Here is a 13,485-nt window from a genome sequence, read left to right on the forward strand (position 1 = left end):
CCTACAAGCTGGTGATGCGTGGCTTCTGGGTAAGTGGATACCTTTAGTACATAACAATGTTAAGCTTGATACACAGTGATCCTGATGTTGTCTATTCTTTTTCACAGGAGACAGTGGATACCCTTGCATGCCCTGGCTGCTCACTCCTTATTTGGCTCCCACACCAGGTCCACAAAGTGAGTTTAATACTGTACTTACAGCCACCAGGCAAGTGGTGGAGTGCTGTATCGGCCTTTTAAAAGGCCGATTCAGATGCCTCCACCGCTCTGGTGGCGAGCTCATGTATTTGCCGGATATGGTTTCGAAAATTGTGGTCCTGTGTGGGATCTTTCACAACATCGCCATAAGGAGTGGTGTTCCAATGTAGCCAGAGGATGCCTTACCTGAGGATGGCCCCCCCGAGGTTGGTCGGAGGTCAGTATGTGGGGGGGCCATACGCGATGATGTGGTGGCCCGATATTTTAGGTAATTATTGACCAAACAACAGTGTGTATACCCAATGTGTAACGGTTTTTTAGCGTTCATCTTTTTTTATATTAATTCTTGCACCATCTTCTGTTTGTTTGCATAATCTTTGGCACTCCCATGATGACTACTTCCTGCTACCCTTCAAAAACCTTTATGTGGAAACTTCGGGAATATATTCTGACACCAATATTGCAACGCCATATTTTTGAAATCATGTGGCATGGACCTTCGTCAACCAGTTCTTGATTTGTTGTGTGTTTGTTTTGTGTTTTTGGTATGTGGTGTATTTCTGATTATCACTGTGTGTTTTATTTGTGAGTGACCACTTTGTATTTTGATTTCTGTTGTGAATAAATATTTGGAGAGTGTAATTTGTTTCCTTTTTGGGCACGTTAGAAGCAAGTGTAACCAAACTCCCAAACGTTAATTTTACCTAAGGGGTAACCCAGTAATGAAGCAAGTGGAGCTAAAATGTAATATGTTTTCGGGGTACTAACCAACACAACAAGGAATCCTGTACAATCAGTTGCCTTCGTAAGATTGTCCTAAGCAGTTTGGCCACCAAATAGGAACCTGAAAAATGGTGTAAACTATCATGTTGACCACCACAAAAAAGGAAAATGACATTGGTACTGGGAGGTGTTTCTTGTGCCTGTTTGCATTCAAAATACAACACACAATCTGTAGTGAGATTCTGTGGCAATCCTTGCTTGAAGAGTCTACTTATGTCAGTGTAAAGAATCTTGGATTTACTCCAAACGCATGAGACAGAGCTTGATGTAAAACTGATTTATTATGAAACAATTCGAAAATAATTAAAAAAAAAAATGAATTCCTAAGGAGGACCAACAGATGGTCAAGGCCCTGCATAAGCCCGGTGACCTGCTCCCGCATATGGCCCACACAATTCAAAATCTCTTCCCGACGCCTCTGTTCCTCTGTGGGTGACAAAAGTTTGGGGAATAATAAATCGATAATGAAGCAACATTCTCAAAAAACACAAAACAAGCAAACCCAAACTTACAAGCTTGTGGGCCAAAAAAACATTACACGGATAAAACCCAGCACCCCAAAATGTCGTAGGCCAAAAATACAAGGGCCTGTAAAAAAAGGCACACAGGTGTGATATGTGTATGGTGACATCAGCAGGAACAGGTAAAGACAACCCCCAAAAATACCCTAAGGCGACAGAAAGGCAAAAAAAATGGGGACGACACATGATTACATACAAACAGTTTGTGGTGTCCAAAATAAAATGTAAAAACATACCGTTCTCAAAAACGACAGTGCCAGAAGCCACTCCCTGGACCACCTCGGAGGTGGCTACATTCCCCAAACCTAGGGGCAAGGTGTTTGAGGAATCCTGGGAGGGGGTATTTGGAGGAGGGACGGATGGAGGAGAGGGGGAATTGGGCTGGAGGGGAAGTAGGCCTGAAATTTCGGCCACAGGGTCTGGGGAGGAGGGGGTAATAGACGAATTGGGGGTTGGAGAGAGGGGCCGGGACCGGCGTCTTGTCTGGCGATGCCGCCGCAGTGTTTGCTGTGCCCCTAAAAAATGAAAAAAATATTGTGGTTAGTTTCAACTGGAATCCTAAAAAAAAAATAAAAAAAATAAAAAATGACTCAATAGGACAGACATGAAAACATGCACATGCAGATATGACTACAATGACTCAATAGGACAGACATGAAAACATGCACATGCAGATATGACTACAATGACTCAATAGGACAGACATGAAAACATGCACATGCAGATATGACTACAATGACTCAATAGGACAGACATGAAAACATGCACATGCAGATATGACTCAATAGGACAGACATGAAAACATGCACATGCAGATATGACTACAATGACTCAATAGGGCAGACATGAAAACATGCACATGCAGATATGACTACAATGACTCAATAGGACAGACATGAAAACATGCACATGCAGATATGACTACAATGACTCAATAGGACAGACATGAAAACATGCACACGCAGTTAGGGCCCACAAGATAAACTTGAAAACCACAGTCCAGAACACTTACTTTCCGCAATCTGCATGCCAGCAAGCGGGGCGTCCGCCGGTGCAGGTCCGACCACCTGCGCTCCAGCTGGCCAATATGTCGGCGTGAGTGGTTCTTGATCTTTCTCTATTTTATTTTTATCGGAGAAAGTTTGGTCCTCCATTTATGTTATATCGATTTGATATATACGTGCGGCTAAACACAGAAAATAAATTTTTTTTTGGTTCGGACTGGAGTGTACTTTGTGGGTTACAGCACCCTTTAACGGTCAAGCCAGCCGGCCCTTTACTTATGACACAGGCGCACTCTTGGCACTACTTTGTTGATGCACGTGCGGCTACTGCGCACACAATTCACAAACACAGAAAATATATTATTTTTTTAGCACTTGGGGGGAGCACCCCTGATGGACAGAGCACCCCCTGGACAACACTACAGCACCCCTTTAGGACTGGGACACTGCACAGGACTTTGGAACTGACTGCACAACACAGTCCAGCCAGCCCCTATGGACTTTGAAGTAGTGGACACAGCCCCTATTAACAACAGCAGCACAGCACAACACAGCCAGCCCCTATGGACTTTGAAGTAGTGGACAACAGCAGCACTACACTACACTACACTACACAGCACTAACTCCCACCCTCCCTCTTCACTGTCCACAGCCGAGTGAGAAAATGGCGCCGACGCGGGTACCTTATATAGGATCCAAAACCCGCGAGACTCGGAAGGCGGGATGATGACGTTTTGCCTCGATGTCAGATCCGAGTCAGGCGGGAAAAGTCGAGCCTGACTCGGATCGGACTCGGATCGGGGGGGCTCGGGGGGGTTCGGATTTCAGAAATCCGAACCCGCTCACCCCTAGTTACATTCAAACTTGGCATCCACAAACAGGATCGAAGCGGATCTTCAAGCAACAAGATGTCTGAACCCCAGCCTTCTACAGCAGATCAAAGCCAAGGAGATGGACCAAGCCCACAACAAATGCTTCGCCAATCACGATGCTATACTATTTCGGGGCCCCATGGCTGCCGATGTACTCCGAGAATACACGCACACCGGCTACGAGCACCTTCAAGGAATTTAAGGAAAAAATGCAGTCCATGTTCCGGCTATACCCGCTTAGTGACGCGCAGAAAGTCGAGATGTGCTTGGAGAGAAGGTGCAGCAGTTTAACAGACGACAATAACAGGGAAGCCGGCTGCCGTGAGTGGTGAGACTCCATGGTGGAGTGAGATGCAGACTGGAGACTCAGACACCCCTGAAGTGAAGCGTGAGGGAGTGCTTCAGGTAGTGCAGAAGAACAAAAAGGCCTTCAGTCAACATCCCTCTGATTTCAGGAAACAAGAGGGCGTCCATCACCATATCCTGAGTAATCGCACGCAGCTACTTTGATACCTCTGCCTGATTGACAGGCAGAGGCATTTAAAGGGTGGGGTTGATCAGCACCCCCAGAAACGGGGGCGTGTCTGCCCGTTTTCCGGGAGTGGAAAGGCCAGGAACTGCGTCGATTCAGTTTCTTTGCCACGCAAGCAGGCCAGCCTGAGTAAGGTGAGGCTTACTCAGCTGGCTTGCGATAGACGATGGTCGCAGTTCTGTGATCGCAAATGGAGCAGGGGGTGTCATACACCTCTTGCTGCATTTGCATATTAGCAAGGACGGAAGTCCAAAGCTGCCTGCGTGCAACTTTTAAATCTGTCTGATGCTGAATCACCCCCCAAGTGCAGATTCAAATTGAATCTGTCAAAGTGCCACCAGCTGAAGCCAATAGTGCAGTACCTAGGTCACATAGTCAGTGCTGAAGGAGTGAAGCCAGATCCAGAAAAAATTTGGATAGTGTGAGAATGGCCCGTATCCAAGACAGTGAAGGAAGTCCGGTGCTTTCTAGGCTTCATAGGCTACTACAGGCGGTTTATTGAAAACTTTGCAAAAGTGGCTGCCCCGTTAAATGAGCTCCTGTGAGGCAAGTGCGGCAAAAAGAGGTTGAGCACTTCCCTGGTCCCATGGGCAGAGGAGCAACAAAACTCCTTAGAGCAACTGAAGTCGTCACTGATCAAGGCTCCACTCTGATGCTAGCCGTTGGCTGGGACCTGTGTTGTCCCAAATGCAAGACGGGCATGAGAGAGTGATAGCTTATGCCAGCCGAGGCCTGCAGAAAACAGAATGGAACAGTGAGAATTACAGCACCTTTAAACTTGAGCTCCTCGTCATTATCTGGGCCATCACTGAGAAATTTAAGAATTACCTGGCCGCCGTGCCTTTTGTCATTGTTAACTTCTGGCACATCTCTCCACTGCTCACCTTGGAGCACTTGAACAAAGGTGGATGTCCCGCCTGGCCAATTTCCATTACATATAGAAGCGGAAAGTCAAATGGCAATGCAGACGCCTTGTCCCATCTACAAACCCCCCCCCAAAAAAACAAAACAATTAAAAATGAATGAGCCAGCATTAGCAGGGCATGCTGGTTCTAGTAATGCTAGTTGGAGTTCTCAGGGGTGACTCCCAGGTAAGCTGGCTCTAAATTTGGATGCATTTATGTATGTGCCTTTATCATGAGGCTGGGCCTCCTCAGGGCATCACCACTTAATACACATAGTTACTTTTCACATGACCTTTAATGTTTGTTTTTTATTCATGTAATTTTTTCACATATATTTTAACCTCTTTTTCAACACTAAACTACTCACACACATCTATACTTTACGCTGCACTGTCACTTTTTTTCCATTTTCGTGTGATGCCCTGGGGGGGTCCTGGGCTGGACGTTTTTTGGGGTGCTCTGCGCCCCGGACGTGAACCCCTTAGTGTTAGGGGCTGCTAATGACAGAGAAGCCGTGGCGTGGCGTGGCCTAGCAGCTTTCCATGTATTTGCAAATGCATGCAACCAATATCTCTGAAGTTCTATTACCATATAGTGTTCATATATTGTTGTAAGTATAATTCAGTGTGCTGAGGAACAATAGGGGGTTAAACCCCCCCTCCCTTTTCGCCTTGTCCCATCTACCCACCACTGATGTCACTGAAGAGGACAGAGATTGGGCTGAAGATGTCAACACTCCCTTGTTAAAGCCACCGAAAGGACAGGCGACAAGTCATCACATCTGACCCTGTCTGTCACCACAAATCCAAAATCCGACAGCCCCTAGCCCGACACATTAGCATTCAATTGAGTTAAAGTAAAGAAGGAGAGCCCTGTGTTGCAGGAGTTGATGGACCTTATTAGACTTAAACGCCGTTTCACCAAGCTGCAGAGAGCGGATGCCAACCAAGAGTTAGTAAAACTGCTGAGACATCGAGACTGCATTACACTCAAACAGAGACTCATAGTCCAAACCATCCTTGATCCTGGAATACACCAAAATATAACTCAAATAGTTGTACCGAGGCAACATGCTGACTTCCTACTTACCTCTTATCATAACCAATCCGGACACTTCAGGACTCAGAAGACAGAAGATGTGTTACGGAAAAGATACTTTTAGATAGGGTTGAGAATGGACATTGAAAAGCGGTGCCGAAACTGCATGGCTTGCAGCCATAAAAGGACTTCTGAGGCCAGTCAAAACTATCCGCTACATCTGATATAGAGTTGTCGTCCACTGGAGATTGTTGCCCTAGACCATGTCAAACTTGAACCTAGCCCAAGTGGAGTCCAGTACGACCTGACTATCACCAACCACTACAGCAAGCTCTTAGTAGTTGTTCCAATGCGTGATCTGACAGCAAAGACCACAGCAGAAGTTTTCCTGAGAAACTTTGTCCACCCCTATGGGTACCCTGGTTGGATCTTGACAGACCCAGCATTTGAGTCGCAGCTGTTCCCTGAACTCTCTTCTCTGTATGGGTGTAAGAAGATGAGGACAACTGCCTATCAACACCAATGTAACGGCTTATGTGAGAGAGCAAACCAGACCGTAATTTGGATGCTGAGAAGTCTTTCAGTGGAAAAGCGCCCCCACTGGCCTACCATCCTGCCCAAGCTCACATACCTGTATAAGGATAAAAAGAAGGAGAAAAGGATGGAGGGTGGAGGCAGTCGGCAGTGAAGAGAGAGGAGGAAAGAGAGAGAAAACATTTAGTAAGATACAGGCTAATGGCTTTGTAAAGGTTTGGAGAAAGAACACACTCTAGGGACACCACCTTTTTATTTTCAGATACCCGAACAGAGGGCGTGACCTGGGTGTGGCCCAAACCACAGTAGTGTAATGACCATTTTATTTGTCAGATTTTAGGCCTTTTTCTTGCCACTGTAATAAACACATGCACCTTTATATGCCAAAACCCAACATACCACTTTATATTTCATCAGAACCCCTTACATGCCATGAGACCCCTAATACCAGAGCCTTCTCATGCCCCTTCAAATACCACTAATGCCACAGTCCCCTCATGCCATGCCTGTTTATATGCTATCAGATAAGATTGAGCACCCTCTTAATGTGCACTTATGCTAGTGCAGAGGCCCCTCAAGTCATGCCTCCATCTTAATCAATATAATATACAGCAATCAACACAGCCCAAGTACATTATAATACACAGCAGTCAATATGGTCCGGGTACATTAAAATACACAGCATGATGCACCGTCCATGTACAGTATAATATAGTAATCTGCATGGTCTAAGCACATTACTATGCACAATAATCTGCAAAGCCCAGATACATTGTAATACGAAGCATTCAGCACAACAAAAGTACAAAAACACTGATGCCCTTTTGTAACTCATAACCATCACTTATACCTGTCTACCTCCCAGCTTCAGCAAAGCCTTCCAGGCTATTCTGAGTGCCCACCTGGTTGAAGCAATATGCGCATGCACAGACAGCAGTTGCACATGCGCATTAGTCGCCAGCAGTGATAGGCTGATGACAACACGGCGGAGAATGCAGTGGAGCCAATATCATGGACAAGTAAATTAAGGTAAATACTGGTGGCATATTTGTTATTATCACAGTGATACTAAATGAAATATGCCGCTGGCAAGTAGGATCGTTATTAAATGGAGACCTTTGCATCTCCTCAATCATTCATTCTACTGCTGTGGATGATGCTGCCGACCCTTCCTGTGCAGAAAACAACTGTGGCTTAATGACCCATGGGTTTTGGCTTTGGATCTGTATCTCCTTCGTGTTTTGGCTCTAGGTTTGGTTTTGCCAAAACCGCCCTGGCGTGTTTTGGTTTTGGATCTTTTTGTTTTTCCACAAATTGATAAAAACTGCTAAAATCACATTATTTGAGCTTTTTTTTGTTCCTACAGTATTATTAACCTCAATAACATTAATTTCCACTTGTTTCCAGTCAATTTTGACCACCTCACAGCTCACAATATTGTTTTCATCCGGTTTAGGCCCAAAATTTGCACCAAGCTAGCTGGCTGACTAAGCTAAGCGGCAGCAGTGGGCGGCAGAAACACGTGGCAGTTCAACTTTCAACATGGCACATAAGGAAACATATGTTTTCATTAATCAAGAGGCTTGAGGAAGATGGAGTAGGTATGTAGTTGAAAGCAGGGAACTAAAGGGTTGATTGGTAGTAAATGTAACTCATTTTTTTATTCTGAAGCACATTTATGAGGGAGGAGGGGAGGGCATGGGTGAACAATATGTCCCATGTTTTGCCCACAAAATCAACTTAGTGGTTCAGAATATATTTTTTGAAAATCAAAGAGGCATGCATGAGATGCTGTCTGTGGCCATAAACATTTCTAGAAACTTTTGGCATTCAGCAACCGTATGTCAAAGATTGCAGCAGATGTGGCAGTTCAACTTCCAACATGGCACTTCAGGAAACAAATGTTTTTATTATTCAAGAGACAGTTTGAGTATGTATGTAGTTGAAGGCGGGGAAAGGAAGATTTGATTAGTAGTAAATTTTATTAAATTTTTTTGATTCTGAAGCAAATTTATGAGGGAGGAGGGGAGTCATTTACAAAAAATATTTTAATCATTCACAACAGTCCTTGCCCCAGAAGAATCCTTGAGTTCTGTGCCTGCTGCTGCTGCTGGAAGTGGATTTTCATCCCAGAAGGGGACCATGAACACTACTAGTAGTACTTTAAAAAACAATTGACTGTTAAACAATCCTTTGCAAGGGGGAGCAAGTATGACAGCAGTCACCCAGTTGCACAGTGGATCACTGACGCCATAACATTTATGCTTGTATTAGATGTGCGTCCAATATCCGCCAATAATGCAGTGGGTTTTAGACAGTTAATTGAGGTCCTGTGTCCCCGCTACCAAATGCCATCTAGATTCCACTTCACTAGAAAAGCAATTCCCAACCTGGCAGCAGCCCCTTGATGAACAACACAGCACCCCTTTAAGGACAACAAAGCAACCCTGCGTAGTGCGGACGGACCACCTGCAGAGCCACAAATATGTGGATGATAAACTGCAGTCTGGCTGGCAGAACAATAATAGCGTAGCTAACACACACAAAAAAAAAACTAAAAAAAAAAATCTTTATTTTTTTATGGAATGATCATTTTATTTAACTTTTATTTTTTTTACACTGGGGAAGAGCACCCCTAGATTGACAGAGCAACCCCCCCTGGACAACACTGCACCCCTTTATGAACTGCAGCCCTAGCCCCTTGATGGACAGGACAACACAGCAGCACCCCTTTATGGACAACACAGCAGCAGCCCTTTATGTACTGCAGCCCCAGCCCCTTGATTGACAGGACAACAGTGACACAGCAGCACCCCTTTATGTACTGATTACTGAAGTCCCCCTTTATGTATTGCAGCCCCAACCCCTTTATGAATAACACTGAAGCAACCAGCAGCCCCAGCCTCAACCAGGACAACACAGTGACACAGCAGAACTTGCAAAGACAGAGCAGCACTTCTGTTCTGTACACTCTCCACAGCCGGAGTGAAAATGGCGCCGATCACCGGGACCTTTACAATCCAAAACCCACGAGAATCCAACAGCGGGAGGATGACGCATTTTGCCTCGTTTTCTGATCCGAGTCAGACGGGAAAACCTGAGCCGGACACGGATCTTGGCTCAGATACACAAAGTTCGGGTGGGTCCGGTTCCCAGAGAACCGGACCCGCTCATCTCTAAAAAAGAACCATAAGGCAAGTGACATGTGGGCGACTATCTTATAAGCATCAAATGGGGGAATCTCATTGGTCAACCCACCACATCAAAGGCACAGCTCCTCTTCATTTTATAAGCCACTTCTGCAAGATAAAAGTATGCCTGAATGTGCGCAGAGGTGGAGCACTAGGGAAAAGCCTTCACATCACATGAAAGTCCAATGGAGTTCTTTGTAATTTAAATGTAATCCAGGGGTGGGGAACCTTGGCCGAGGGACATTTTTATATATATATATATAACATTATCCGTGGGCCCAGGGTGCCCATTCTAGGCACCCTGCTGGCCAGATGAGGCTAGCAGAAAAAAGCTCAGAGGGCCAGTCCAAATGATTCCCGGGCCTGAGGTTCCCCATCCCTGATGTAATCCAATATTAACACCTTATAAGAGAAAGAAAGATTGCTTATCGAAGACTGTCACTATGTTCTTTATACATGTATAAATATATCACTTGCAGTATTTTCCTGTTTGAGTTGTTTTAGAGCTTTCTAGGATTCTTTGATGTTCTTGATTAATTACTATATGATTTTTTGTATTGCAGTTTTATAGGTGTTTCATTGCTCTCCTGAAATGTGAATCAGAGCCTCATGACATCGACATCACATTTAATTTACGACACAGCAAAAAGCTACAGGATAAGGAAGACTGCAAGATCCAAAGCTGTTTTCACCAAGCACTGCAGGAAAACGGCACAATGTCTTCTACAGGGAAGCAAAAGCAGTTGACGCTTGTAGTTCATTACATAGATTACACATGAGCTTTAATGTGAAAGCACCAGATACTTAATAATAAAGTCAAAAGAAATACATGAAGAAAGGATCCAACTGAGTACGGAAAGAAAATGTGTGAACAGAGTGGGTACATCCGTGCTGACACATCAGAGTGGGACCATTATCATTGCTGAATGGCAGGATTTTGACGTGTATTACAATTCTAGCCACACGGTTACAAAGATGATTATTATTGCTATCAAGCATATGGCCGTCTATTGTTGGAACTTAAGATTTGTGGTTTGCATGTTCGGGTTCAGCCATTTACTTTGCGCTCTGCACTTCATCTGCTCTCCTGAAAAGGAAATGGCCGGGATTGTATTTTCAGAGCTTAATGTTACAGAGGAAACATTTTTTCCACTTTTTTTGTTTATTGCAAATATTGGGCCTGATTCAGCTTAGGATGGAATTGCAAAGGTGCACGCATACAGCTTTGTAATTCCGTCCTTGCACTTATGGTAACGCAGGAGGCATTACGCCTCCTGCACTCATTACTTATCCAAGCTGCGTTATACAGAGCAGCATTAGATACTCTGCTAGAACATTGGCCGGCTAAGTTACCCATGGGGTCACGCAGGCTGGCCGGCGCAGATGAGAGAGAGAAGCTAGGAAATCTCCATCAGCTGACGGAGATCCTGACCTCTTTTCTTCCGCACAACCCCTCCCCACAACAGCGCCGCCGCATCTCCGTTTCAGTAAACAGAGGCCGTCGCCCCCCCCCCTCCCCGCCCACAAACGCCAGTCTGCATGCGATCACACAGGACCCATACAGCACATGTGCAATACAGGTCCGGCGCCTATGACCATCGGGAATCTGCATTCAGCTGTGTCCTAGCGTGCACCTGCTGACTCAGGCCCATAGTTTGAAAATCTTCTACATAAGTAGAACATGGAAAAAATAAACTCTCTCCTCGTATGTAAACATTGCCCTGGTACTGTGTACAAAACAAAATGAAGAATTTCGGGGCATTGTCCTAGACTACTTCAGAACTCTGTGAGGTATCTTTGTTTTGCCCATTTACCTAATAAATGTCCCTGGAATTGATTGTATTTTATGTAATAACATAATGTCTGAACACTGAAATTAATTTAGCAGGAACTATAAATATATATATATACTGTTTATACAGTACCATTATGTATTTTGCAGTTTTACTGTTGGAGTCGTATTTGTTATTGTTTTTTTTTTAAACTAGAAAGATGATAAAACTTATTATGGTAAAATTGAGTGATAAAATGAAAGAGCTATCAGTGTCATACTAGGGTGTGAAGGGCCTGCCAAGCATTATAGGTGCAGCCCATTGTCAGACAAAATCAGTATTACATGTAATATACACAAAAATGATACCGTAACTATATAACATTATTGTGGCATGAAAGCATTTTTCAGGAAAGTTTTCAAAATATAAAGTTAATTTTTATGCTTTTGCAGCCTGCTTAGTTTATGATCTGCTTAATAATGGGAAAGAGCTGCTACAGTCTGACTATAAGTAGCATAGACTTAGCATCCACACCACAGTTACAGAAATAATGCCATTACATCCAATTTCAAAGTGAGCAAAGACATAGCTTAGTCCAGAGGCAGTATGTAATTTTTAGGTGGACGACCACTTCAGTCCTCAATGTAATAGCCTGCGAATTTCGGGCAGCAGCAAAATTTAGCTTTAGCCATTCATTTTAAAGCAGCAGTATATGATTAATTTCAAAGTGGACGACCTCTTCAGTCCCTAGTTTTATAGCCTGCAATTTGAGATTTTGCAAATTTAACCGGTAGATTTAAAGCAGCATTTTTTTAAAAGGCAAAACCAAACTGATTTTTCTTTTAACAGAATTATTTTTTTTGCTAAAACAAGAAGAGAAAAAACTTTGTATATACTGAAGCAATGAAGAAGCGGCTAACAGTGTAAGTCGTACATGAGACATACAGTATGTATGACAGCACCTGCCATTGACAAAATGTATAAAAGTATATACTGTATACAGTATATACTAGCAAACGGACACAGTATATGTCCGTCACCACAGTCTGCCTAAAGAAGCCCCGCTCCCCTCGCTCTGACAGTGGCATAGACCTGCTCCACTGACTCGTCCCCCTCCCCCAGACAACACACTTACCTAGTTCCCAGTGCCCTGCTTGTTTTCCATCTCTCCTAGGATTATCCCTGTATTCCTAGCAGCGGAAGCCATTGGACAGGTGTCGTGCGGCCTGGTTCCCACTGTGCCATCTTGGAGATTGTACAAATCTTTGCAAATTATCATATGTATTTTGTGATGAGAGGGGTACCTCTCATCTGAATTACCCACATTCTGGTGGGATCAGCTCCCTCCAAGGGAGATGAAAGCAAAGCCTGTGCATTTTGCAGCAGCAATGGAGATTTGGAATTCTGGGTTTTCAAGGTTGCACAATCCCAGCTGCAAGTCATTACTGAAGACAGGAAGAGTTTAAAACTTTCATTCACCCAGTGCTCTGGGCTCTGACGCCGAATAGCGGCCAGCGAGTAGGCCGAGTGTGTTTAGGTCCAGGGGCCGACTGAATAGCTGTGCTGGGAAGCATGGCAGGAGGTGGCTGCATTCCATGGCAGCAGACTGAACTCTAGATACTTTGGTGCTGGGTTATTTAAGTAGACCTGTTTATTTAATTTGTAGGCCTGCTATTCCAGACTACCATGTGTATTTGCTAAAGGACAGTGTCTGCTTCCATTAAAAGACACTGGTACACCGCGAAGTGCCTGTTGTGTGTCCTTATTCTCCAACCCTGTTACTATATATTCTGCCTCCAGCAGTGGTTGCTATTGAGCAGTGCAAACCATTGATGGTTCACCATAGATGGTTTATGTGCCATCAATGGTAATCACTGATGGGCCCATCAATTGTGACCATCGATGGACACCCCACCGATGGCCATCCCTACTGTACAAGGGACTACATCTACTTCCCAGCATTCCTTAATCCCTAAGGTCCTAGGGGCCATCACTTAAGATTCAGGCTTTCACATAAGTAAGGGAGTGTCTACAAATATTAAGCATATCTAATGCAATAACATCACAGTCTCTAAAAACTCTCCCTCACATCCTCTCAGATCCACCTCTGAGTGGCACCTAAGCTTATACCCGATA

The 13,485-nt window shown here is 44.4% G+C and overlaps 1 protein-coding gene across 1 annotated transcript in view; it reads left to right on the plus strand.

Moving 5' to 3' along the window:
• The window catches only part of LOC148534765 (pinopsin-like), a 43,904-nt gene extending 33,452 nt beyond the window's left edge, over positions 1-10,452 (plus strand). The window contains 1 exon segment of the mRNA XM_088465853.1: positions 10,141-10,452. Within this exon segment, the coding sequence (XP_088321979.1) occupies positions 10,141-10,356 (216 nt within the window). The 3' untranslated portion in view covers positions 10,357-10,452.
• The last annotated feature ends 3,033 nt before the right edge of the window (positions 10,453-13,485 follow it).

The sequence above is a fragment of the Taudactylus pleione genome, unplaced genomic scaffold, assembly GCF_031769625.1.
Source record: "Taudactylus pleione unplaced genomic scaffold, aTauple2 ptg000064l, whole genome shotgun sequence".
NCBI lineage: Eukaryota > Metazoa > Chordata > Amphibia > Anura > Myobatrachidae > Taudactylus > Taudactylus pleione.